Source organism: Gracilinanus agilis, chromosome 3, assembly GCF_016433145.1.
Source record: "Gracilinanus agilis isolate LMUSP501 chromosome 3, AgileGrace, whole genome shotgun sequence".
Taxonomy (NCBI): Eukaryota; Metazoa; Chordata; class Mammalia; order Didelphimorphia; family Didelphidae; genus Gracilinanus; species Gracilinanus agilis.
Window position 1 is genome coordinate 149603785 of NC_058132.1, and position 25662 is coordinate 149629446.

The 25662-nt window shown below is 35.0% G+C and overlaps 1 protein-coding gene across 1 annotated transcript in view; it reads right to left on the reverse strand.

Moving 5' to 3' along the window:
* Positions 1 to 25662, reverse strand: part of PARP4 (poly(ADP-ribose) polymerase family member 4) — a 108645-nt gene that overhangs the window by 22774 nt on the left and 60209 nt on the right. The window contains exons 25-26 of the mRNA XM_044668974.1: positions 7076 to 7246; positions 5097 to 5177 (exon numbers count right to left, since the gene is read on the reverse strand). Coding sequence (XP_044524909.1) covers positions 5097 to 5177; positions 7076 to 7246 — 252 coding nt within the window. The remainder of the gene's footprint in view (positions 1 to 5096; positions 5178 to 7075; positions 7247 to 25662) is intronic.

Here is a 25662-nt window from a genome sequence, read left to right on the forward strand (position 1 = left end):
ATATAATGTTTTCTTTTTTTGTTTTGTTTTCAATTCAACTAATTTCAATTCAACTAATACTCCATTTTACTGTTTATTTTTTTAATTAAAATTTATTTTAATCACCAAAATCTGCCTTATCTCTTCCCATCCTCACCTCTTCAAATTAAAAAAGAAAACAAATCTCATTGATATAAACATATAATAATCAAGTAAAACAAATTCCCGCATTGTCCATGTCAAAAAAAATGTCTGGCTAAACTCTGAATCCATCATCTTTCCATCAGGAGGCAGGTAACATTTCATCATCTATCTTCTGGAATCATGGTTCATTATTTCACTGATTGGAATTTCTAAGCCTTTCAAAATTGTTTATTTTTACAATAATGTCATTGGAGAAAACATTCACTTGCTTCTATTCACCTCACTCTGCCTCAGTTCACATAAATCTTCCTAGGTTTCTCAGAAACTATGCCTTTCAACATTTCTTACCGCACAAAAGTATTCCATCACAATTATAAACTATATCATCTTCAGTCATTACCAAATTGGTGGGCACATCTTTGGTTTCTGGTTCTTTACCACCACAAAAAGAGCTGCTATAAATATTTTTACACATCTTTAGAGTTGTTTTGCTTTGTACTGCTTCCTCCTTTAACTTATCATTCCTCAGCTATTCTCTCTCCTGCCTCTACTTTCTCTCTGTTTTCCTTTTGAGTGAAATATATTCCTATACATAACTCTTATGTGTGTGTGTATTTTTCCTTCCTTCAATCAGTGCAGATGAGTGTGAGGTTCAAGTATCAACCCCTCTCTCTACCCCTTCCACATTGTTTGTATTGACTTCTATTTCTGCATTCCAATTATTCAAGGTAATTTCTTCCTTTTTTTCCTGTCTATATACTCCTCTTTACCTAGTTTTCCATTCTTTTTTCTTTTAAGTTCACAACTATCAAAAGGTTATCTAATTAGACTCCTTTTATGTTGATGATGATAGGAGTCTCCGGAGACACTTCTATCATCTCCCCACAATATTGAATAAAATGGTTGATTCTTTTTTGGTCTTTTATTATTCCTTACTCATGTTTACCATTTTTTGTCTCTCTTGACTTGTGTTTACACTTCAAATTCTCTAAAGAACTCAGGTCTTTTCATCAGAAAATTTCTTTATTTCATTACAATTCATTTTTTTCTCCTGTACTCAGGTTTGCTAGATAGGTAATTCTTGGTTATAAGACTACATTCTTTGTCTAAAGTAATATTGTATTCTAAATTCTCTATTTCATTATAGTGTTAACTGCTAAAATGTGTGTGATTTCTGACTGTGCCTACAAGATACATAAATTCTTTTTTTCTGACTGCTTACAGTATTTTTCTTTGACCAAGAATCTCTGGATTTTGGCTAAGATGTTTCATAATGAATATTTAATAAGTCTTATGATTTATGGGTTCACTAATTTCTATTTGGTCCATTATAATTTCCAGAGAATTTTTTCCTTTAGCAAGGTTTTGTACTTCTTATGTCAAACCATTAGTTCCCTTTCCAACTCTTTCTTCCAGAATTCTCATTTCTTTTCCATTTTCCCCTCTAGTGCTCTTATTTCATTTACAAAAAATGTTAAATGTTAAATCCAAAGATCCAAGATTTTGTGGTAAGAACCCACTATTTGGCAAAAATTGCTGGGAAAATTGGAAAACAGCATGGCAAAAATTAGTTTAGATCAGTATCTCAGACCTATGCCAAGATAAGTTCAAAATGAGTATATGATTTAAACATAAAGAGTGATATTATAAGTAAATTAAGTGAATATGGAATAATATATCTGTCAGATTTATGGGGAAGGAAAGAATTTAAGACCAAGCAAGGGATAGGGAACATTACAAGATGTAAAATGAATAATTTTGATTATGTTAAATTAAAAAGGTTTTGTATAAACAAAACTGATTCAACCAAAATTAGAAGGAAAACAACAAAATGGGAAAAAATTTTTATAACAAAATTCTCTGACAAAAGTCTAATTTCTCAAATAGTTAAAGAACTAAGTCAAATTTATAAGAAAGCAAATCATTCCCCAAATAACAAATGGTTAAGGAATATGAATAGGCAGTTTTCAGATGAAGAAATCAAAACTATCAATAATCATATGAAAAATGTTCTAAATCCCTTCTGATTAGAGAAATGAAAATGAAAACAATTCTGAGGTACCATCTTACAACTAGAAGAGTGGCCAATATGACAGAAAAGGAAAATAATAAATGTTGGGAAGATGTGGCAAAATTAGGACAATAATGTATTGCTGGTGGGGTTGTTAATTGATCCAAATATTCTGGAAGGCAATTTGGAATTATGTCCAAAGGGCTTTAAAAGAATGCATGTAATTTGATCCAGCAATACTACTACTGTGTTTGTATTCCAAAGAGATAAAAAATGGGAAAGTTGTGTTTGTACAAAAATATTTATAGCTTCACTTTTGTGGTGGCAAAAAATTGGAAAATAAGGAGATTGTCCCTTGATTGGGAAATGGCTGCACAAATTGTGGTATGTGATTGTGGTGGAATACTATTGTGCTATAAAGAATGATGAACTCCTTGATTTCTATAAGAACTGGAAAGATCTCAGTGAACTGATGCAGAGTGAAATGAGCAGAACCAAGAGAACGTTATGTATAGAAAGTGAAACATTGTGGAATGATGTACTGTAATGGACTTTGCTACTAAAAGCAATGGATTGATCCAGGACAACTCTGAGGGACTTATGAGAAAGAATGCTATCCACATCTAGAGAAAGAACTGTGCGAGTAGAAATCACTTGTTTAAATGGGTAATATGGTTTGGGATTTTGGTTTTAAAAGATTACTCTATTACAAAAATGAATAATATGGAAATAGGATTTGAGTGATAATATATGTACAACCCAGTGAAATTGCTTGTCAGCTCTGGGAGGGTAGAGGGAAAAGGGGAGGGAGACAACAAGAATCATGTAACCATGTAAAAAATTTTTTTTTAATTTTTTTAAAGGGCTTTAAAAGAATGCATGTCATTTGATCCAGCAATACTACTACTGGATTTGTATCCCAAAGATGTAAAAAAAAAAAAAAAGGAATGCATCCATAGGATCCATAGGAACTTAAAAAAAAGTTAATGTTAAAAAAAAAATCTCTTGCTTCATCTCTTGAAGGAATTCTAGTTGAATCCTGCTCTCCCCCTCCCAAACCCCCAAAGCCAAGTTTTTCCTTAATGTTTTGCTTATAAATGTTTTAGAGGTATTTTCTTCTTCTGAGTGTGTATACTGAGTGTCACTAGTACCATAATTAATAGGTTTTTATGGTGGGATTTTTTTTTTGCACAATTTTTCTAGCCAACTTTCTGACTGTGGTCTTCATGTTAACTTAAGCTCTGTGCCCTTCTGGAGAGAATGTCTTGGCTGCTCTTGTTGCTGCTTTCTTGAGGTACTGAGTTATTCTGGCATCTCTGGGATAGATTGTGCTGGGGAATTGCAAATTTTCAGTGCTCTCAAAGTGGTCTGATCCAGGGCACAATCTAATTTCTGCCCTCTTAGTATGAGCTCCACAAGTTCTTGACTTGGATTTTGGTCTCAGTAAAAGCAGCTATGGTTTTGCCCCAGTTAGAGTTTTAGTAGACTACTGCCAAATTCTGGAACCGTCAAACAGATAGAAAACTATGCCGATTCAGAGTGAAAGAACTACATACTTTTCTTCAGTGTTGGCTTCTTGCCCTGGTTATTCAATTGCAAGCTTAATTTTAGCTTGAAGGTTAGACCTGGAGTCTAAAATCCTGTGCACTTTTTGGGTTCAAAACCACACAACTATATCTTACTTCTGAACTTTGCTCCTTGTTTGGTACATAGAACAGAGCCTATAACCTCTTAATCCCAGAATGCTACCCTTAGGAATGGGTTTCTTCCTCAATTAGTCCTGGATCTGTAACCCAGAACTAGGCAGTGAGCAACAGAATTGTCAGTTATCATCTCTTCCTGAGCTCTTCATAAGGTTGGACCCCTTTTTGCTGGATTTGGAACCTCTTATTGCTCTGATTCATAGACTCTCTGGGTTGGAATGTTCCACATGTCCATTCTTGGCTAGACCACCATCACTGGTGTCAGAATACCTCTTCATCCATCATCTTTTTCTGACCTGAGCTATAAAAATGACTCATTATTATTTTTCTTTGAATTTTCCAATCAGAACTCAATCTGGTATATTTCTTAGATTTTTTTTGAAGGTGTTGTATAGGTTATTGGCTGGGGGGGGAGGGTCAGGGGAGTTCATCTCTACTGCTTCCTGATATTCTACCTCCTCTAGAATCTGCTAATAAAGTTTCAATTCTTGTCCCATACCATGGTAGTTTTTTTTAAAGCATGCCTATATAAATGAAGTTATACTTAACAAATACAAATCATTCCTATATTACATAGATTATTTGTAAATATGAGGAAAGTAAATATGAGGAAAGCCTAATATCATTTATAAGGCAAATGTGATGTAAATTTTAAAACCACTTAAAGATAGCACTAAAAAAGAAAATTAAAGATCAACTTCCCTAATGAATATACAAAAACCCCAAATTAGTATGATATAGCAATATATTAAGAAAATTATTTATCATGATCAAGTAGGCTTTATATTATGGAAGTATCTACTTTCTCTGAGCATCAGTTAAATAATGATAATAGCACCAGTTATAATTCAGAGAGTTTTTGTGAGGAAAGCACTTTATAAACCTTGAAATACAATAAAAAGCAAATCTTTCTTATAGTACACTGAATAAAATTTAATTTTGACTTACTCAGAAAGCTTATAAGCTAATAAAAAGATAAAGTAGACATTAATTTCATCTTAATATATAAACAAAATATCTGGGTTATTCAATATACTAATATTAGACTAAATGTTTTTATGTGTAGAAAAGTAAGCTCATATGTCCAGACAATTACTTCCCTACGTTAGGCTTAAAAAACAAATAAAAATATTTTAAAAGTACATAGAGTATCATAAAAACTAAGTATCTGATATATATTAAAATACAAAAGTATGAAAATTTGATTACTTTGATTGCCATCAAAGGTACCTATCTATCTATGAAATCTTGAATCTTACAGTTCCAGTTGTCTTCTGTAGTTCAGTAGTTGATACCATTGTGTGAAATTCTCTGTCTTGAATTAAAGCACTTAGGATAGCCTGAAAGACATTTTAAAAAATCTGATTACCTTTTCCTACTCTACATTCCTAACTTCTAAGCCACTGATGTCTTCAACAATGATGATCCCAATGATTAACAATAAATAATCCCCCATGTAAAGATAGAAGCAAAAAACAGTTACTGTTGGTTGGAAAATATATCCATCAAAGGGATAGAGCTTCAAAATACGCCATAGATTAGTTGTCTAACTAGTCAAATACAACATTTTAATAAAACACATTTTACACAAGTAAAGTCAGATTTAAATAATTGGAGAAATAGTAATTGGTTCATAGACATGCCATGGCAGAGCCAATATAATTTAAATGATTCAATGCTATTCCAATTAAATTACCAAAAAATTATTTTGTTGAATTAGAAAAAACAATAAAATTCATCTGGAAGAATAAAAGATGAAGAATATCAAAGGAATTGATGAAAAAAGTAAAAGAAGGAAGTCTAGCAGTATCAGATTTTAAACTGTACTATAAAGGAGTAATTATCAAAACTAGCTGATACTGGCTAAGAAACAGAAAAGTACATCAGTGGGACAGAACAGACATATAGCAAGTAAGAGTAAAAAATTATAGTAATTGTATTTGAGAAGAGTATAAATCCAAGTTTTTTGGATAAGAATTAATGGATTTGGTAAAAATTGTTGGGACAACTGGAATATAGTTTGGCAAAAACTAGGCATAGACCAGTATCTTACACTATTCATTAAAATAAGATCAAAATGGATACATGACTTAGACATAAAGAAAGATATCATAAAGTACACTAGAGGAACAGGAAATATTTATTATCTATTAGATTTATGGGTAGGAGATAAATTTATGAATAAAGAAGAGATAGAAAGCATTGTGAGATGTAAAACGGATAATTTTGAATTCATTAAATTACAAAGGATTTATACAAATAAAACTACTGTAGATAATACTAGAAAGAAAACAAAATGGGGAAAAAAACCTTATAAACTATTTCTCAGATAGAGGTCTAATATCTAAAATATCTTGGAGAATTTTGTCAAATTTAAAGGAATATGGACCATTTTCCAATTGACAAATGGTCAAAAGATATGAACAGACAATTTTTGGATGAAGAAATAAAACCCATATATATATAGGCATATGAAAAAATGCTCTAAATAATGAGTGATTAGAAAAATGGAAATCAAAACAATTCTGCAATATCATCTCACACCTATCAGATTGGCTAAAATGATAAAAGGGGGAAGTGGCAAATATTGAAAAGGATGTAGAAAAATAGGACACTAATATGTTGTTGTTGAAACCGTGAACGGATCCAACTATTTTGGAGAACAATTTGGAATTATGTTCAGAGAGTTATAAAACTGTGTATACCTTGTGACCCAGCAATACCACTATTCACTCTGTTTCCCAAGGAGCTCAGAGAAAAAGGAAAAGAACCTGTATGTTCCAAAATATTTATAACAGTACTTTCTGTGGTAGCAGAGAACTGGAAACTGAAGGGATGTCCATCAAATGGGGAATGACTGAACAAATTGTGGTATATGATTAAGATGGAATACTACTTTTTGATAAGAAATAATGAGCAGGTTAATTTTTTTTAAAAAACTTGGGAAAACCCACATGAAATAAGGAAGAGCGAAACAAGTAAAACCAAGGGAACATTATACACAGCTACAGAACTAATATTTGAAGAATAACTTGTGAATGTCTACTTCTGGAAAAAGATTTGATAAATAGAAACACAAAAGACATAATTTAGATATATTTATATATTTCTGTTAAGTGATACCTTTTATGATACAGGGAGGGAAGGATGGGTATGAGATAGATATCTGGGAATTTTAATGTAACCAACAAATAAATAAAAGAAAAAGAAAAGAAAAAATTAAATATCCACTCTTTACCTGTGTACAATGAGGAATAAATCCATACACAAGCAGTCTATCATTGTTGAATAAAGCCTGGATTTGTACGGGAGCCTGCATAGCCTCTGGTGAATTTGGAGTCAATTGTTGCCATTTAACAGAAACAGAGCTGCATCCTGGAGAAAATATTCTTGTCATCTGGTCTTCAATCTATTTACACACACACACACACACACACACACACAAAAAAAAAAAGTGGATTAGGCCTTGATTTTAATCCACCACAAAAGAACTTTTATATTAATTTAATATATTTATATTCTCACAATTTTGTAGTTTTTCCTTCTTGCTCTATATAGAAAAAAATATTGTGATTAAATTGCCAAATAGCCCTTTAAAATTTTTATAGTAGCATTGTAACCCACTTGTGTTATATACATAACTTCTGGACAAAGACGGAGAACAGCTTGAGTGACAGATCGCCGGTTATAGAAGTTGGAATTTACCCAGATGGCATGAGCCAAGGGCAAACGACAGTTGGGACCACCTCTATGAAAGCCCAGGGGCTCAGCCATTCTGAGTCTCAGTTTTGAGAAGGGAATTTCTGGGAGCAGTGGGAGGAGACGGGTGGGTAGGCCAATAGATCTGCAGATCCAGCATCCATACCTCTTTGCCATTAGAAGTTCATTCATTTATTACCAAACAGAGCTGAGAGATAACAACAGCACAGCTGCCAAGAAGAACATCACTACCCCTTCCTTTCCTTTGGTCTAGATCACAGCCGGGTCTGACCAGGGTCCGTGAGGGGGAGAAGAATCTCCAGCCAAATACCAACCAGATGCCCATTGGTTTAGATTTCTTTAACTCTCTATAGATATAGCACAGCCATTCCAAAACCTCTTTCCTTATCCTGATTCCTAACCCCTTAGAGCCAAAGCCTTAAGCCCTGTTTCAAACTTGATACAAGTGAAGGCTGGCATTCATTCCAAGGGGCAAGTGAATAGCCACAGCAAAAGGGGAAAGGGATGACCAGCATCCCAGTCAGTTAGTGTTTTCCATCCAATACCAATAACTAGCCCGTTACCAATCCTTATTTAACCTAACCCCAAGCCAAGGAAACAGGGGCTGTTGAACAACACATACAGCTTCTCCCTCTATAACCCTGGCTTGGGCACCATTAGTGGGGTCAAGGTGCTTAGCAGAGTTGATCATCCATAAACCCTGGTGGTCACCAGCACACCTTGGTGGCTACCCAGATGTTACCATCCCACTCAGCCTAGATCCATCTACTACCTGAGGATCTTGGGCCAGCTTATAGAAGCACCTTCCTGTCTACCCTTTCTGTCAAGTAGACAGATACCCACCCCACATTTTTAAATAACACTTGACATGTGCAAAAATTACTGCAATGCCTTCATTAGTGTCTTTGGTGTCCAATCTTTACAGTAACTTTCAGTTACAAAATTAATTGTATTATTACAGGTATCATATAACACTTAGCTTGGTATTTGTTACAAGACACTTTATAAAGCACAGAAAATCAAGTGATCTGTGGAAGAACCACTGAACGAATATTTGTTATCTACTACATGCAAGGTAAATGGCAAAAACCAACATAGGGAAAGAGAAATGGACTGATAGGAAATAAGTGTTCTAATTTTGGCTCTGTGTCCCTATAGATCACTTAGTATTTGGGAAGGCACCCAGGAGGGATGTGAGAGGTAATTTCTAATTTGACCTCTTTGTTCTACTGATTGGGAATTTGAGGTTCAAAAAAGATCTAATTAGTAATGTGCCCAAAGGTCACATAAGTGACCAAGGAAGGATTTGAACATGGGTCCTATGACACCAAAGCACCAGTTTTCTTTCCACTGTACCAATTGGTTGAATCAAATGATCACTGAAGTTCTTTCTGGACCTAAACTTTTTTTTTTTTTAATTTTAAACCCTTAACTTCTGTGTATTGACTTATAGGTGGAAGAGTGGTAAGGGTGGGCAATGGGGGTCACACAGCTGGGAAGTGTCTGAGGCCGGATTTGAACCTAGCACCTGCTATCTCTAGGCCTGGCTCTCAATCCACTGAGCTACCCAGCTGCCCCTGGACCTAAACTTTTTTGATGAAATGGCAGATGATTCTGGGAATTCACCCAGGAATTATGCTGCCCATGTTCAGATTTCTATTTCATTCCTTCTCCTCCAATAAAAAAGACAGGTTTACTTTTATTTTTCTAGACAGCAATATGGTCTATTCTCTCTTTTATTTAATTTTTCCCTCAGGCTCATCCTTTTCTAAACACAAAAAAAGAGCATCTTGCTTTTCAAAACATAAAAATGAATTTTAAATTGAAATTTATTTTTATACTTAATGTGACTAAAAGAACTCAAACATCCATAATTAGAAAAATGATTCAAGTTCTAGTCATAAATTATATTTACATAGTGTTTTGAGGATGATAAAATACTTATCTCATAAGGCCCTTTTATTGTTATGATCTCCATTTTCCAGATGAGGAAATTTCAGTTCAATGAGTTCATAGAGTATTAGGCAAAGAATTCAACCTCAAGACTTCTGATCACACGATTTTGAGTTAGAACGGCTTACAGAGGTCATCTAAATCCTTTTTCTTCTAGCCCTTATTAATATGGAAAATAAGGATTATAGATCTCAAACTGAAGGAGAACTTCTAGTCTAACCTCTTCAATTTTTAACTGAGGAAGCTGAGGTTCAGGGAAGTTTAAGTGACTTGTCCAAAGTCAGTCAGGTACTATTCAGGAGCGGAATTTGAACACAGGCCTGTAAAGGGAACCCTTTCCTCCTAGGGGAGTGAGCTTTCTGCTCATCCGAACCAGCCCTAGTAGCATGACCTAGAACATAGGGTTATAAGTCCAGGTCAGAAAGTCTTTGATTGGTTCCTGAGATGTGCTAGAACAGCCCACAGTGAAAGGATGTGATGTGGAGAAGGAAGTATATAAAAATGATACCGTAGAGGAGGCTGAGGCTTTTCTCTGGAGATTTTTGGCTGGGTGCTTGTCTGTGATTTGGTGTTGGTGCTTAGGGCAGAAGACAAGTGGGCTGGTAAGATTAGGGTAGCAGGCTAGGAAATATTTTTTCTATTTCCTTCCTTATTTCTTTCTTAAACTATATTTGTATTAAAATTAAATTGTTAAAAGCTACTATCATCCTTGTGCCTTAAGGGTTAATTATTTTATAAACAGTGACGATGCCAATTTTTTACTAATATTATACTTCCAAACTAATTTCTAAATATTAGTTAGAATATTACATTTGATATAATATTAAATTTCCAATATTACGGGCCTCTAAGCTAGGGTTCTCTGCATCCTACCATAATGTTTCCTTCCGCATTCCCAGTCAAGGCCTCTTTCCACTATGCCAGTCATAAGGGACTCCAGTCCTTTCTTGGGGTTTATAACAAGTTCTAGTTATTGAGTAATGAAACTGATTTTTAACAAGTAAAGAACAATGATTATGATGATAACAGAAGATATCGATATATTGCTTTAAGGTTTGTCAAGTTTTATCAGATTTGTCTCTCACAACACCACCATCAGGTCAATTATTGTTCCCTTTGCACACAGGAGAAAACAAGGTTCCGAGGTTAGATCTCTCGTCTAAGACCACACAGCCGGGGTCTCAGGTGGTATTCAAGTCTTCCTAGCACTATATACAGCATTCTATTCACTACATTAAACTGGCTCAGAATTCAAATGAATGCTATCTTGCAAAGCTGCTTCTTGAGAAACTGCATTTGTTCCAACAATGCTTTTATAACTTGAATGCACTGAAATTTATCCTTTGAAACAGACTCAAGAACCAGTTTATAAGCTGAGAAAGTCACTCTACTTACTTTGGAGTCACACCTCATTTATTATCCCAAAGAGAACCACCTACTTGTTTTTTCCAGAACCGGCTTTGGTTGATTTTTGTTTAAAAATGACCAATTTCTATAATGTTAGAAACTTCGGTGTTATCTTTCCATTCTGAAAAGAAATTGCCTTTATTGCTTTTATATTATTGATCATAACCGAGTGATCAAATGTAATCCTCTAGGCAGGTTATTGCAACTATGACTTTTAGAAAAAGTTAGATCCAATTAGTAAACTAACTATATATATGTGTGTGTGTGTGTATATATATATATCTTAATTATAATAACAGAATATTAACCATAGTATTAGAAAGGATATAGTTTGGTATATTAGAGTGTTATAGCAAATAACTAGATTAAGAGTTTCTTTTTGAGGAATAAAAACTTCAGGTCTATGTAGTTATCTAGGAAATCTGAAACTTATAATAGCAGGAAATAAGCTGTGCTCATTTGGAATGGTGAGTTCACAGCTAGCCTAAAGAGATAATAGGGAAACACTCTTGGCATATCCAGTTGTTATTTGATTTGTGAAGAATCAGAGACCAGCTCCTCTGACCTAACTCCTCCCAAAATTAGTATGATGCCACTGAACTTGTACTTATGAGATTAAGTTTCTTTAAAATATAGCTTAACTTTGTGCTAGAATTTATTACTTCTTATCAAATGTTACCAAAATGTTAAAACATGTTGTAACATATTCTGAATATTATGTTTTCTTAATCATTTATGCTAATTAACTGTCAAAAGCCTATAAAACAAACTGTTGAACATCTAAGTGGGTTCTTTCTTTGCACAGGCTGGGCATGGTGAGCCCTCCATCTCTAATTTCCCACAATTAAGATGGATCTTCAACTCAGAATGATGGCCCAGAGATTGCTCTATTTCTAACAGGTTGGTAACCTGATAGGACTGAGGAAAGGATTCAGGATTCTGAGATTCCTTGAGGGAAGGAAATTCCATGAAGATGCTCAGGAACTTTTAGGGAGACTCTGTTTTCTGATTCTTACTCATTAAAGATCCCATCCTGAACTGAGGTAAGCCCTGTCTCTTAAGGGGTGATTTCTTTTTTCCTTCAAGGGGAATGTTATGGTATGTCTTGTCTTGTTAGTGCATTTTGTTGTTACCATCCTTTTCTCTGCAATTTCCATGTATAGGAATACCCAATTGAATCAGTGGACCTGGAAAGCCAGTGGGTCTGGCCAAATTAAAAGTAGGTACTTCTCAGTGAATCTGGAGTTAGCTAGTGAGTCTAGCAGAAATCTGGTGGGTCTAACAAGTCAAGCGAGGTGCTTTTTGGTGTTGCTATTTCTTTCCAGGAAAGGAATTAATAGAGAGAAATAACATTGCAAAGAGAAGATTTGTGAGAGGTGTAATGGGAAAAGGATAGAGATAAGGATAAGGTTTAAGAAAAGTGGAAGGTTGTCTTTAAGGCACATGCTAGGAACTCTAGAGAAAGAATTTTAGCAGGCAGGGGACAGAGAAGGAACAGTTTGGAAGGGAAAATTGTTAGAGTGAGTGACTTCCCAGGTATGTGTGTGTGTGTGGGGGGAGAATAAGTCTTTCTTCCTGTCCTGAAGGGAGGAGGAAAGGCGGGCTTGCCAGAGCTTGGCTACCTCAGTCTGTCTGTGGAAAAGGAAAAACCCTAAAATCATTTTGGGAGGTTCTGTGATTGGAGAACATCTAGCAAAGGATCTGACTATACCTACTGTGGATTTTTTTGTTTTTTTTTTTAAATCAACTTTCCAAAAAGTTTTGTCTAAAATCCTGTCAGGTTGACTTTGAGGTTTTACCTCAGGGGTAAGACCCACCAGGCTTAGACTTAGCCATTTTGAGAGCAATCATAATGGGTTTTGGAGACAGTTTTTGAACTCAATCAAACCAGCTACTGAGGGTCATAGATAGGCAGCTTAGGTAGCTCTTTTGGGAAACACCTAGGTAGAAATAGGGAGCTGGTAAGTTAGCTTGACGACCAGAAGACTCCCTCTTGCTAGGGATGTAGTTTGTGGTGGGTTGGATAGCTAGATCCCTTAGAGTCAGGGACATCTTGTTCTGATCCTCAGTTTGTACCCTCTCTTTGAATAAACAGAGATACAGATATTGTCTCCAAAGCGTTTGACACAACTGGCTTGACTGGCTCCATGAAAGAAAGTGATTCTACTTTACTCTCACTAACTGGGACTAGAATACCCAGAGACCTCAGCTGGGTATTTAGGGAGTTCTCTAAGTGGAAACTACATCTATCCACTTGAATTTTCCTATTAGCCCTCTGGGTTTATTAGCTACCTTCTTTTTTTTAGAAATCCCGACCCCCCCCCTTAGACCTAAATATGTTAAGTATTTTTTATTCATGACCTCTAGAAGTAATTTGCATTTGAGAGAAGTCATCAAAGTTGTGTAGTTGATCACCAAGAGCATTTAAAATTAGCTAATTCTATTCATACAGGCTCAGAGTCAATATTCTATCTGTGTTGAAGAGAAATTTTGATAGTATTTAAAGGGTTATACATTTATTGGAATAGGCTGTGATATTTTTATAATTTAAAAAAATAGCCTCAAAAATTTAAAAGGAATAAATTATCTTTATGATACAGTACTGTTGTAAATATATTGTATATAAAAGCTTCTAAATAAGTGTTTAAAGAACAAGAAGGATGTTGTAAAGAAATCTGAGCTACAAAGATGAGAGTCTTCCAATAAATTCTTGAGAGAAAAGATAACTGTTTTCTTGAGAGAGAAGACAAACTTCACTTAAAGTAACTAAGCCAGGAAGCAGAGCTAAGATCCTAGGCAGAATTAAATGAACTGTCTTCCCAACATGAACTCCAAACCCCAAAGCTTCATTCTTCCATATGCCAAATGACAGTGTTATATTAATAGAAGGCTCAGATTTTAAGTCTAAGGCAAAGAAATAATCCTCTAAATAGTCCCTAAAAAGAAATAAGGGAGAGAAAATTGAATGGGATCCTCAAACTCAGTATTTGTTTTTGTCCAAAGGGACCTACTTTTGTTAAACATTTGCTACTTTTGTTTCGAATGTCCATATTTTTAATCTGCACTTCCTTCTTTTCCCTTAAAAGAAACGTGGAGAAAGTAATAGTAGGGACTGTAATAGCTTAACAGGTGAAAGGAAATTAAGAGAATATTCAAATCTACTCTATTGTTTGTGCTTGGTTTTATTTATCTGTTTTAGTCTAAAAGGCCAAAACTGGGGCAGCTGGGTAGCTCAGTGGATTGAGAGTCAAGCCAAGAGACAGGAAGTCCTAGGTTCAATCAGACCTCAGACACTTCCCAGCTGTGTGACCCTGGGCAAGTCACTTGACCCCCATTGCCCACCCTTACCACTCTTCCACCTAGGAGCCAATAAACAGAAGTTAAGGGTTTAAAAAAAAATAAAAATAAAAGGCCAAAACAGAAGTATTAATGATAATAATGGGAAAAATAACATCTGTATGTTCGCTTTCCTCTTTTTCAGTGCTGACCACATGAAAAGAGATTAGAAACAAAGGACAGATATAAATTTAATGAGGTACTAGTCATTTAGCAAAGAGAGAAATACTTAATTTCTCAATTAGATTTTCTAAATTGTGTTTATTTGAAAATTAGAATGAGCATATATGTTGTTCTAAAGAAACATCTTAATTCTTAATTGTGCTAAACTTGGGAAACTTTCAGATTCTGAAATATGAATATGAAATCATAACTCCTTTTTTTGCAATTTGTCTCTATTAGATTTTATGATTACAGATGCCTTGTGTATTATTGTTAATTATACCACTTTCAATAATCTCGTGTTCTGTAATGATCTTAGATATAATCTAAACTCTATTTATTTTGAATGTTTAAGCAAATCTTGATGTTAGTGTATTATGAAAGGTTAAGTGAAAAAAAATCCTATCAACACAGTACTATTTACAATAATTAAGACTTTGATATTATGAAACATTTCATTAATGGTCTGAATCCTCAACAAAGTTGAATTAAGATTTAAGAGAAGTTTTAAAGGAATGCCAAAATTAGTCACATCTTTAAAATTCTTGTGAGAGTTAAATGTTTAAAATTTTACTTTGAAATTTAGACTGAAATCATTCTTATATTTCAAGATATCATTTAAAATCTAAATCTTTTCACAGAAATGTTGCTCTGAAAATTCTTCATGGTTTCCTTGTTATTTTTAATTGTGAAAGTAATGTGTATATACTTAATATTGTCTGTGAAGCTGCTTAGAACTTCCTTAAAATGTTTAATTGTAAGAACTTGCCAGCTCCTGTTTGCAAATTGTGACATTCTCAAGGCTTGCTATTTGACAAAATTTAAGCCTTCCTAATCACCTTAAAAAGTTTTGTGACTTAAGGTTAAATTTTGCATCCTTAAGAGTTAGTTAACATTATGATTTTATAAGTTCTCTAATAATTACTTTTTAATATTAATAGCTATCCTCAAGAATGAGGATCCTTTGGTTAAATTATATATTTCTGATCGTCTTTCTTGGGTCAGCAAGCACTATGTTCAAATTTCTGTTTTGATGGAATTTGAAAATATGTTTTCTATTAATTATCTTTGGCAGTGTTATGAAGTCACTTTAATTATTGTAAATCTTCCATAAGCTTGACCATAGTTACATCATTTTCCTATTTAGTCTTCTTTTAAATGCACATTTTATCAATATGATAAAGGAAATAGTAGAAAAATGCACATGAGTCTGAAACACAAAGTGACTGAAATGAGAGTTTCTTCATATGGTAGAATTTGTCACCAAAAAAAAAAAAACAAACCCAAAACCTGTTAGAGAAAAGAGTAAGTCTATATTTTTGAAGGTTTAATAATGAATGATAAAAATTTAAGGGAAAGGGGGCAGCTGGGTAACTCAATAGATTGAGAGTCAGGCCTAGAGATGGGAATTCCCGGCTTCAAATCTGGCCTGAGACACTTTCTAGCTGTGTCACCCTGGGCAAGTCACTTGACCCCCATTGCTTAGCCCTTACCACTCTTCTGCCTTGGAGCCAATACACAGAAGGTAAGGGTTTAAAAAAATTTTTTTTAAATTAAAAAAAATTTAAGGGAAAGATAGCCTGTGAAACTTTCCGATATGTTGCTATACATATGCAAATAAGTCTCTTATTTAGTATTGTAAGGCATGTTTTTATCTTTGAGATTTAATTAAATAAAATGATTTAATGAATTAAAATGAGGAAATCCTTAGATTTAACCTTAAAAAAAGCATAGTGTTAACTACAACATTTAAAAGGGTTTAAACTGTTAAATATATCACAAGTGCCTTCCATTATTGTAAGTTAAAAAAAAAGACTTGACCAAAGTTTATAACTTTGAAAATAGTTTTCTAAACTGAAACTCCACTGAGTAAAATAACCAGCCTGCTAATCAGAGATGTGATTAAGAACATAAATCACACTAAGCAAGACCTGTGTTCCGCATAGAGAGGGAAAACTTTGTTTTGGGATCAGCAAGCAACTAACAAGTGAGTAAAACAGATGAGAGACAAATTTGAATTACTAACTGCTTAATTATAAGAGATAATTCAATAATCTATAATACTAGAAATTTTTACCATCTTTATAGATGAAGAGGCAATTAAGAACTAAGATTTTTTTAGAGTCAAGAAAAAATGTTTACAAGTTCCTTTTCCTATATACTAGCATTAAAAGAAGAAAGTTTTAAATTTGTAAATTTAGGATGGAACATCTATCAGTTAGTTTGGAACACCATTAAAATATATACTTTGAAAATAAGAATGATTTAATTGGTTAAATGTAAAAATCAATGTGACTGATACAAAACGCATGTATCAGGGATTTTGTTTAATCAGAAGTTATCTCAGTTTACGAATTTGTACTATGGACTAAATTAGTGTCTGACATAAATTGCATAAAGCAATTTCCTAAGATATAGCGTTTAAAAATGGTACCGTCTTTTTTAAAAGCTAGGTTCTTTGGGGTTATTGATTAGTAATTAAAGTGATACCTTGTCAAGTATATAGTACTAGGAATGATAAATGATGAAAGTAAATTTAAAAAGTTTGAAAAAAATTATAACCTGTTTACATGAATTGAGTATAAAAGAAAGTTTAAAGATAAAAGATGTGAATATTTTGATGCTAATTGAGTTTGTTATTATCAATGTTTAAAAAAGCTGAGAGCATTTTCTCATCTAGCACAGCAGTTTTATAGTTGACTAGGAGATAAAGCTATCATTAATTATAGAAGGATAGGTTTGAGATAATACTAGTACAAGTTAAACAGCCTGCAAATTTATTAACCCTTTTTTGGCTCCAGGAAAGGAAAAAGGTGTGTAAATTGGGAAACAACCAAATAGTACTAAAATTTTAATTCAAATATTTAGGTATTGAATCTTAACTGCTCTAATGTATATGAATCTCCTATTCATTTTGTAATTGTTTTAATTGGAATTCAACAACTATTTTGTTTCCTCATTACAAAAAAGAGAAGCTTTTAAGGGACAATGTGGGGAAGGGGGCAAGCTCATGGCCCTGAGAATTCCCTGATAAATAAACTGTAATTGTTTGGGGTAAAATACTATTAGATACACTCTAGAGTGATGAGAATCTATGAGGAGTAAAATAAGGAAAGAGAGAATAAAGAAAATAAATAAATTGGTAATTATTATATAAATAAATTGGTAAAATACTATAATTATTATATATAAAATACTAAAAAATTGGTAAAAGTTAGCAGGGAAAAACATTTTACCTGTAAACTTGTGAGGCTTTAAGAAGTTATTTGAATGGCCAAAGTAATCAGCCTTGTTTGGGATATGGCATTTCTAAACAAGGAAATTAGATTATTAAGGACCTCTAAGTTTGTCTATAATACAGGAATGATTTCTAATAATTGATATTTATGCCAGAATAAGTTATAACTTAAGAAGAAGAGAAAATTAAATAAAAGTTGTAGAATGAAATCTCTTCTATGTGTGTGAATCCTGAAAAATTTTCAGCTCTAAACTGTAATTGGTGAGATTTGTCAGTTGAGGTAAAAGCTTTTGGGACTGCAACTAACTAAGAGTATTTTAAGTTTTGATTTCAGATATATTTGTCAGATGGATCATTGATTATAAAGTTGGTAATCCACTATTCCAGAGAAAAGCCACGAGTTACTCAGACAGAATGTGATCCTGAACTGTCACTGGTGAAGATCTTTATTGTTATATAAAGGAGGTCACTACTATCTTTTGATGTATATGAAGATGATGTACAGAGAAATGATAGGATGGCACTTCTCCTTTATAACAGTTGCCCAGGCAGGATCCTTTAGGTCAAAGTGATTTATTCCTTCAGGACCCACCTGAGGTTAATTGATATTATTAAATTGGGCTCTTCAGCTAGGATAACGTTGGTAATCTGACTGCTGTGACTCCCTTCCCAAAATAAGCTTTGGAAACCAATTCAGGAAGGTACTTAAAACTTTAAATATATTTGGTAAGAAGGATAATGGTAAGGCATTGAGGTATTAGGAGACCCTACTTAAATTGCTACTAATGAATCTCTAACTGCAGGCAAATGAAATAATCAAGATGATAGCTTCTCTCTCTGGTCCAGCCTGGCCAGGGCTAAAGCAGAGTAGGCAAACTGCTGGGAAATCTTCAGCTTCTTCTTCAGTCGATCTTAACAGTTGAGATATATCCACCCTTTCCACCCTCTTCTTCTTCTCCTGCCCACGTCCCGGATCCCTCCCGGGCCCTGGGAAACCTAGATAGCTAAGATGATGAAACTCCTAATATCTAAGGGGCAGTAGAACAGAGATGGTGGTCAAGTACAAGTTGATAACGGTACAGGAAACACAGGAGGAGCTTGCAGGGTAATGTTTGCAACTCTCTATTCCAAAGACCAGGATCCACAACCTGATCTCTAGCCTCAAGACAGGCAAAAGACCCCAGAACCTCTCTCAGGGTTCTCAACTGCCCCCTCCTGAGTCTCGCATGCCTCTCTGGGAACATTCTATCCAACTGACTTATCTGTCAATCAAAAGTGAACTTCAAGCTCCCAGAGATTCAATATAACATTATCTGGCAGAAGTTAAGGGGATGATTCTCAGCACATCTGAGAACAGGATCCTTTTCTGATTCAGTATCCCCATTTTATCATTTTGTTTTGAATAGGAATGTTTCCGATATGATTATTCCTGAGTCTGGTTGTGAAGTGGAATTGTTAGTGCAAGAATGATTGACAACTCTGACTCTTACCTGAAGTCAAATAGTGTTAAATCACTCTATGTCCTTAAGGGTTTTGCCTAAAGGGACCATTGCTGATGTTGTAATAATCCTGTCTCTGCTTTTTCTCTTTATGGCAAATTTCTCCTAGAGCATGTGGTCAATGGAAGACATGAGCACAATGCAAAATTGTAAGATGTGACTGTCTCTATATAGTGTGTAGCCATTCCATAGCCCAAACCACCAAGTGCATCTCAACCCAAGTTTTTGTTTTAACTGGAGTACAACCAGTTTCTTGTGAATTAATTCATTTCTATAATCATTGAACCTAGGTTGAAAAAATATATTTGCAAAAAGGCACTGTTGCTTATGTTTTTTATCTATAGGGTTAGATCTGTGTAAATAGAATCTGCTCCCCCTCCTCCCCTTAGGCTTATCTGACCCAGCTCCTCCGACCCAGCTCATCTCATTTGTGTGCCTGTGTTGCGTGACATGAGGGCACGGAGGATAAAGAGAGTGGTGCAGGCCACTTGCGTGCTCTCTACTTTCCTGGAGGGTGGCGTGAGAGGCTAATGGAGAGTCATGTGGGAGGATGAACACATGATTGGACTTAGAGTAGAAAAATGAGCTTTAAACCTCTATTTGCTTTCTTTATTTCTTTATTTCAAGTGATTATTAATAAACTCTATGGAAAATAAGAACCTGGAGTTTTTAATTAAATTGTAACAGATCCCTAATGTCATCTAATTCTCCTAAAGGAATTGAAATGAAAATATTGAGAGACAGGTTAGATAATCCTGTATGTTAAATGTAAATTATTCTAATGAAACACATAAAGACCTAAAGTTTCTGAATTTTAAGTGCACTCAGTTCCTGATAGTTTAATAATATTTGAAAAACTATATTAATATGTATTAAGATCTGCTTTGTAAAATATTCTAGCAAGAATATCTAAATAATATCTGCAAGGGGGTAGCTAGGTGGCTCAGTGGATTGAGAGCCAGGCCTAGAGACAGGAGGTCCTGGGTTCAAATCTGGCCTTAGACACTTCCTAGCTATGTGAAGGGATTCACCATTGAAGTCCTTTCAATAAGCAACTTTGCCAACATATTTATACCATAAAATCACTAATTTAGAACTCAATTATTGTGTAAAACAAGATGTATCTATATCTCAAATAAACCTTCTGTTTGAGGAATAAACACTTCAGATCTTTGTAGTTTTCTAGGAAAGCTGAAACTCATGCAGCAGGAAATAAGCTATGCTTATTTGGAATGTAGAATGCACAGCCAGCCTAATGAGATAATTGGGAAATAACCTTGGCATGTTCATGTATTATTTTATCTCGTGAAGATTTTATACACACTTACTGACTCCTCAGAGTCTTATAACTAATGATAGCTCCTCTGACTTAACTCCTCCCAGACTTAGTATGATGCCACTGAACTTATAGTTATGAGATTTCTTTATTTCTTTAAAATATATCTTATCTTAACCTTTTACTAGAATTTATTACTTTTTATCACATGTTACCAAATTATTACCAAAATATTATAACATATTTTAACATACTCTGAACATTTTGTCTTATTAATCACTCATGCTAATTAACTGTCAAAAGCTTATAAAACACCCTGTTGCAATCTAAATGGGGTCTTTCCAATGAGAAAGAACGCTATCCACATCCAGAGAAAGAACTGTGGGAGCAGAAACACAGAAGAAAAACAACTGCTTGATCACTCAGGTTGATGGGGATATGATTGGGGACATAGGCTCTAAACAATCACCCTAGTGCAAATATTAATAATATGGAAATAAGTCTTGATCAAGGACACATGTAAAACCCAGTGGAATTACACATTGGCTATGGGAGGGGGGTGGGAAGAGGGGAGGGAAATAATATGAATCATGTAACCATGGAAACATTTTCTTAATTAATCAATTAAAAAATTAAATTAAAAAACAAATGGGGTCTTTGCCATATGTTGCATGGTGGCACCTCCATGGTGTGTAAAAGTGAAATTTAGAAAATGCCATCTAAAAGTGTATATATTTCTATGGACAGGGGAAATGTATCAAAACTACATTTCCCGTGATCCAACATGGTCCAACTGGTTTCCATTTACGGGTTTTGGGGCTTGGGGAGGCCTACGTGTTGACGCAGGGAAGGGTTTAAATCTCCTGGGTTAGGAGGGAGTGGGCTCTTTGCCAGTAGGCTCTTGGCGAGCAGACTCAAGACAGTAATGGAGGTGGCAGTTTTGAATGCTTACAAGCGTGTGGTCTGATAACTTTATCTATAAACATGGCTTTAATTAAAATACTAATTTATATTATTATATCAGCCTTTATCATTTTTCATATTTATAATTTGGCGAACCAGAAGGTCGAAATTCGAACTCTAAATCTTCCAGATAGCCTAACGATAGCCATGCCTGCTTTTTGGCCGTCTGGCTCAGCTCTTTTGAGCACTTTTTTAAAAAAGGAAAGTGACTTTCCTTGCCATGCTTTTGCTGAAAGCAAGAGCACATTTTTGCCTCCAGCGGGACTCAGCCAGCCAGTCCAGCCCAAACCACCTTGGGAGGGAGGTCAGGCCAGCCGATTCGGGCTTTTGGCTTTACACTAAAATGCCGGAGCCCAGCCAGTGTGTCTCTGCCGCTGATCTCCTGACTCCTGACTTGATCTCCATTCCTGCCGCACCGAAAGCCTACACCATTGTTCGAGTGCCTGTGATCTCCGATCCTGACTCGCTGGTGCTGCTGGAGCCCAGAACCCCGAATTGCTTTTCCTGAGATTTCCGGGAAGGAACCCAGTCCTGACTTGCCGAGATCTCAACCTCCAGAGACTGCTTCAGCTCTGCCGCAAACCATTTGGGTAGTATATTCCCCTTTTTTTCCCTATTTCTAGCCTTCCACGTGTTTTCTCTAAAGACCTAATTAGGCAACAACCCACACAGACTCTACACGTGGGTAGTTTTCCTGAGCTTTTCTCCACTAATCCCGAGCCCACGTGGACGATAGCGTCTGGACCTAGCAACTAGCGTTTACCCTTAATCAGCCGAATGGCCTATTCAGACTTGCTTGTGATTAAAAACTGAACTCAGGGGAAGAAATATTCACCCCCATAACTGCTCAGAACTTTGAACTTGAGAAAAAAAAACAAACCCTTAAACTTAGCAGAACTCAATCAAAAGAACCTTAAATTGAAACCAGGGGTGAACTTTTAAAACCTCGGGACTGAATGAGCTTTATTTATGTTTTAAAAAGACTGTATCTTACTGTATATTGTTAATTACTTTTGTAAATTAATCTTGCTTATTTCGTTGATTTTCCTGTTGCACTGAATCATTTTACGCTAATGAAGTTACTGCTTATGATGTTATTATATTTCCTAATTTACTTAAAGCTTACTGTATCAAAAACAATGCGGTTATATGTACCACCTATGAACATCTTATAGAAGCACATGTCTTTTAAAATTTATTCTGTCTTGGTAATTGCAAAGAACCTTGAAAGTTTTCCATGCTTTGAATATTACCTTGTAATTTTACAAGAGATCTTTTTAACTTTTACTTTAAATCCTTAAGAATTGTTGTCTTAAAAGAATAAAGCTCTTATATATTTTATTATAAGAGATATTATTGCCTTAAATGGGTAGAAGCATTCCTATCCAGGATTCTTTAAAACAGGATTTTTTTTTAATACAGAGAGTCAAGGAGCTCCTGTATATTCTTTGCTATGGAAGCAATAACAGCATTTGCCAAGGGTTACAGGTTGTAACAAGTATATGATTTTGAACATCATTAATTATTGTTTTAAAATGTGCTATTGGAAATAATGGTACTCTATTTGAATGTGCATTGTGAATCTGCTATTTTGTAAAACCCACTTTCTCTCACAGAAAGTCTCATTTTTGGGTAACATAACCCTTCTAATTCTAAGCTATATATATATTTTTGATTTAAAAAAAAATTTTTTTAATGAGAGAAATTGATTTTCCCCTTTTTATCATCTTGTACTGGAAGTACATATATAATCATTATTTATCCTTTTTCTGATTCTACAGCAAATACCTGAGCCTATAGGACTGTGATTTAAATGCCTCTCTGATTCCAGAAGGGAATATGAACGCTGTTAATAGTGCTAAAGAAAGCACATGGTCAGAGACTTGACTGACTAAGATCTGCATAATAGCAGTTCTATGCCAATACTTTAGGGCTTGGAAATTGGGGTTTGAGTCCTGGAGTCCCAGTCTTTTCTAAAACTTTAGAGGACGTGGGTCCCCTCGACTTAGATTCCTAAAAAGCACCTAAGATTGGTTATTTATTTGGCTCACTTCCCTAAAAAAGCTGTTGATAAGTCAGATCAGAGAGAGACATTTTCCTTAGGTCCTGGCCCTGAATGGGTAATTGCACACTGCTGAATTCACTTAAATTAGGCCTTCATTCAAAGGTCTAGGTTTATTTTCCCCAGAATTCTTGCACATTTTACATTTCATTCACAAGTTAATTTTTTCTTCTTTTTTCTTGAATTTTATTCTTTGTATTTTGCCATCCTTAGCTGACCTGAGGTACCCTTTCTTAGAAAAAAGGTGTGTTTAAGAATTACCTCACGGGGATATCTGTTAAGTTTTTTAAAATTCGATAATGTAAAAATATATGTATATTTAACTCTTTTAGGAGTAATTTCATGGGGAATTGTATAAAATCTTAGAAGAAAATGTATGTTTTGTAATCTATAATGTAAAGTTTAAATTCTTTTGAGAATAATTTCAGGATAAGGATCTTGCCATCTCCCCAAAATCCAGACAACGAACTTGTTTTGGTGAAGACACCATGAAGATGTCTGAAAAGCCTTCACTGTACCATGAAGACAAAACTTTGAACTTTGGGGTGCAGTTGATTGAACTATGGGGAGTTGAAATTGAGTTGTATGTATTGTTTTAATTGTACACTGTTGTGCCAGTGGGGGACAGCCCCAAATTGGTTTTTTGTCAATGCGTCTAATTTTAACCATTTGTTCATCTATTTCTTTTATCCCTAAATTCCTGAAAAATTTAGAAGTTGTTTATTTTTACAGGTCCAGCGAAGAAAAAAGGACTAACCTTTTTTTTTGCTGGACCTCACGGGGAATTGTAAAAGTGAAATTTGGAAAATGCCATCTAAAAGTGTATATATTTCTATGGACAGGGGAAATGTATCAAAACTACATTTCCCATGATCCAACATGGTCCAACTGGTTTCCATTTCCGGGTTTTTGGGCTTGGGGAGGCCTATGTGTTGACACAGGGAAGGGTTTAAATCTCCTGGGTTAGGAGGGAGTGGGCTCTTTGCCAGTAGGCTCTTGGCGAGCAGACTCGAGACAGTAATGGAGGCGGCAGTTTTGAATGCTTACAAGCGTGTGGTCTGATAACTTTATCTATAAACATGGCTTTAATTAAAATACTAATTTATATTATTATATCAGCCTTTATCATTTTTCATATTTATAGGTGGCACCTAATTTTCTACAATTAAGATGGATCTTCACCTCAGAACAATGGCCCAGAGATTTCTTTATTTCTAACAGTTCCCAGTCCCTCAACTCTAATAGCCAATCAGTTACCAAATCTTAATGATTCCACCTCTGAAATATCTTTCAAATCCATTCCTATTTTCTCTATTTCCATAGCCATCATCCTGATACAGGTTCCCATTACCAATCACCTCAATATAACAAGAGCTTCCTAACAAGGCTTCCCATTTTTTTAAACCTTTACCTTCTGTCTCAGTATCAGTTCTAAGATAGAAGAGCAGCAAGGGCTAGGCATTGGGGTTAAGTGACTTGCCCAAGGTTACATAACAAGGAAGTGCCTGAAGCTGTATTTGAACCCAGGTCTTCCTGATTCCAGTTCTGGAGGAGAAAATGGAATGTGGTAAATGGAATATGATAAGTGTGCCAATGAGGCTTGAGTGTAGAGTACAAAGTGCGCAGTGATGGGGAACCAGTCTGTCAAGGTGGACCAAAGTCAGATTATAAAGGAATAGAGGAATTTGTATTTGTTCCTAGAGGCAGTGGAGAGCCATTAAAGATTCTTAAGCAGAAGAATGATAGGGTTAGATCTGTCCTTTAAAAAATATCAATTTAAGGAGGCAGCTGGGTGGCTCAGTGGATTGAGGACCAGGCCTAGAGATGGGAGGTCCTGAGTTCATATCTGGCCTCAGACACTTCCTAGCTGTGTGATCCTAGGCAAATTACTTAACCTCCATTGCCTACCCTTATCATTCTTCTACCTTGGAACCAATACACAGTATTGATTCTAAGATGCAAGGTAAGGCTTAAAAAAAAAAAGAATATCAATTTGATAGCTGTTTAGAGGATGCATTAGAAAAGGAGGAGACTAGAGGCAAGGAGACCAGTTAGAAGACCTCCTGAAATGATCCAAACAGGAGGTAATGAGGCCATGAAAGAGAGTGGTTATGGAATTAATAGAGGAAAGGGACTAGATATGAAAGATATTGAGAAGGTGGAATTGGTCATGGGAGGCAAATAAGAATGAGGAGTCAAGGATGACTTC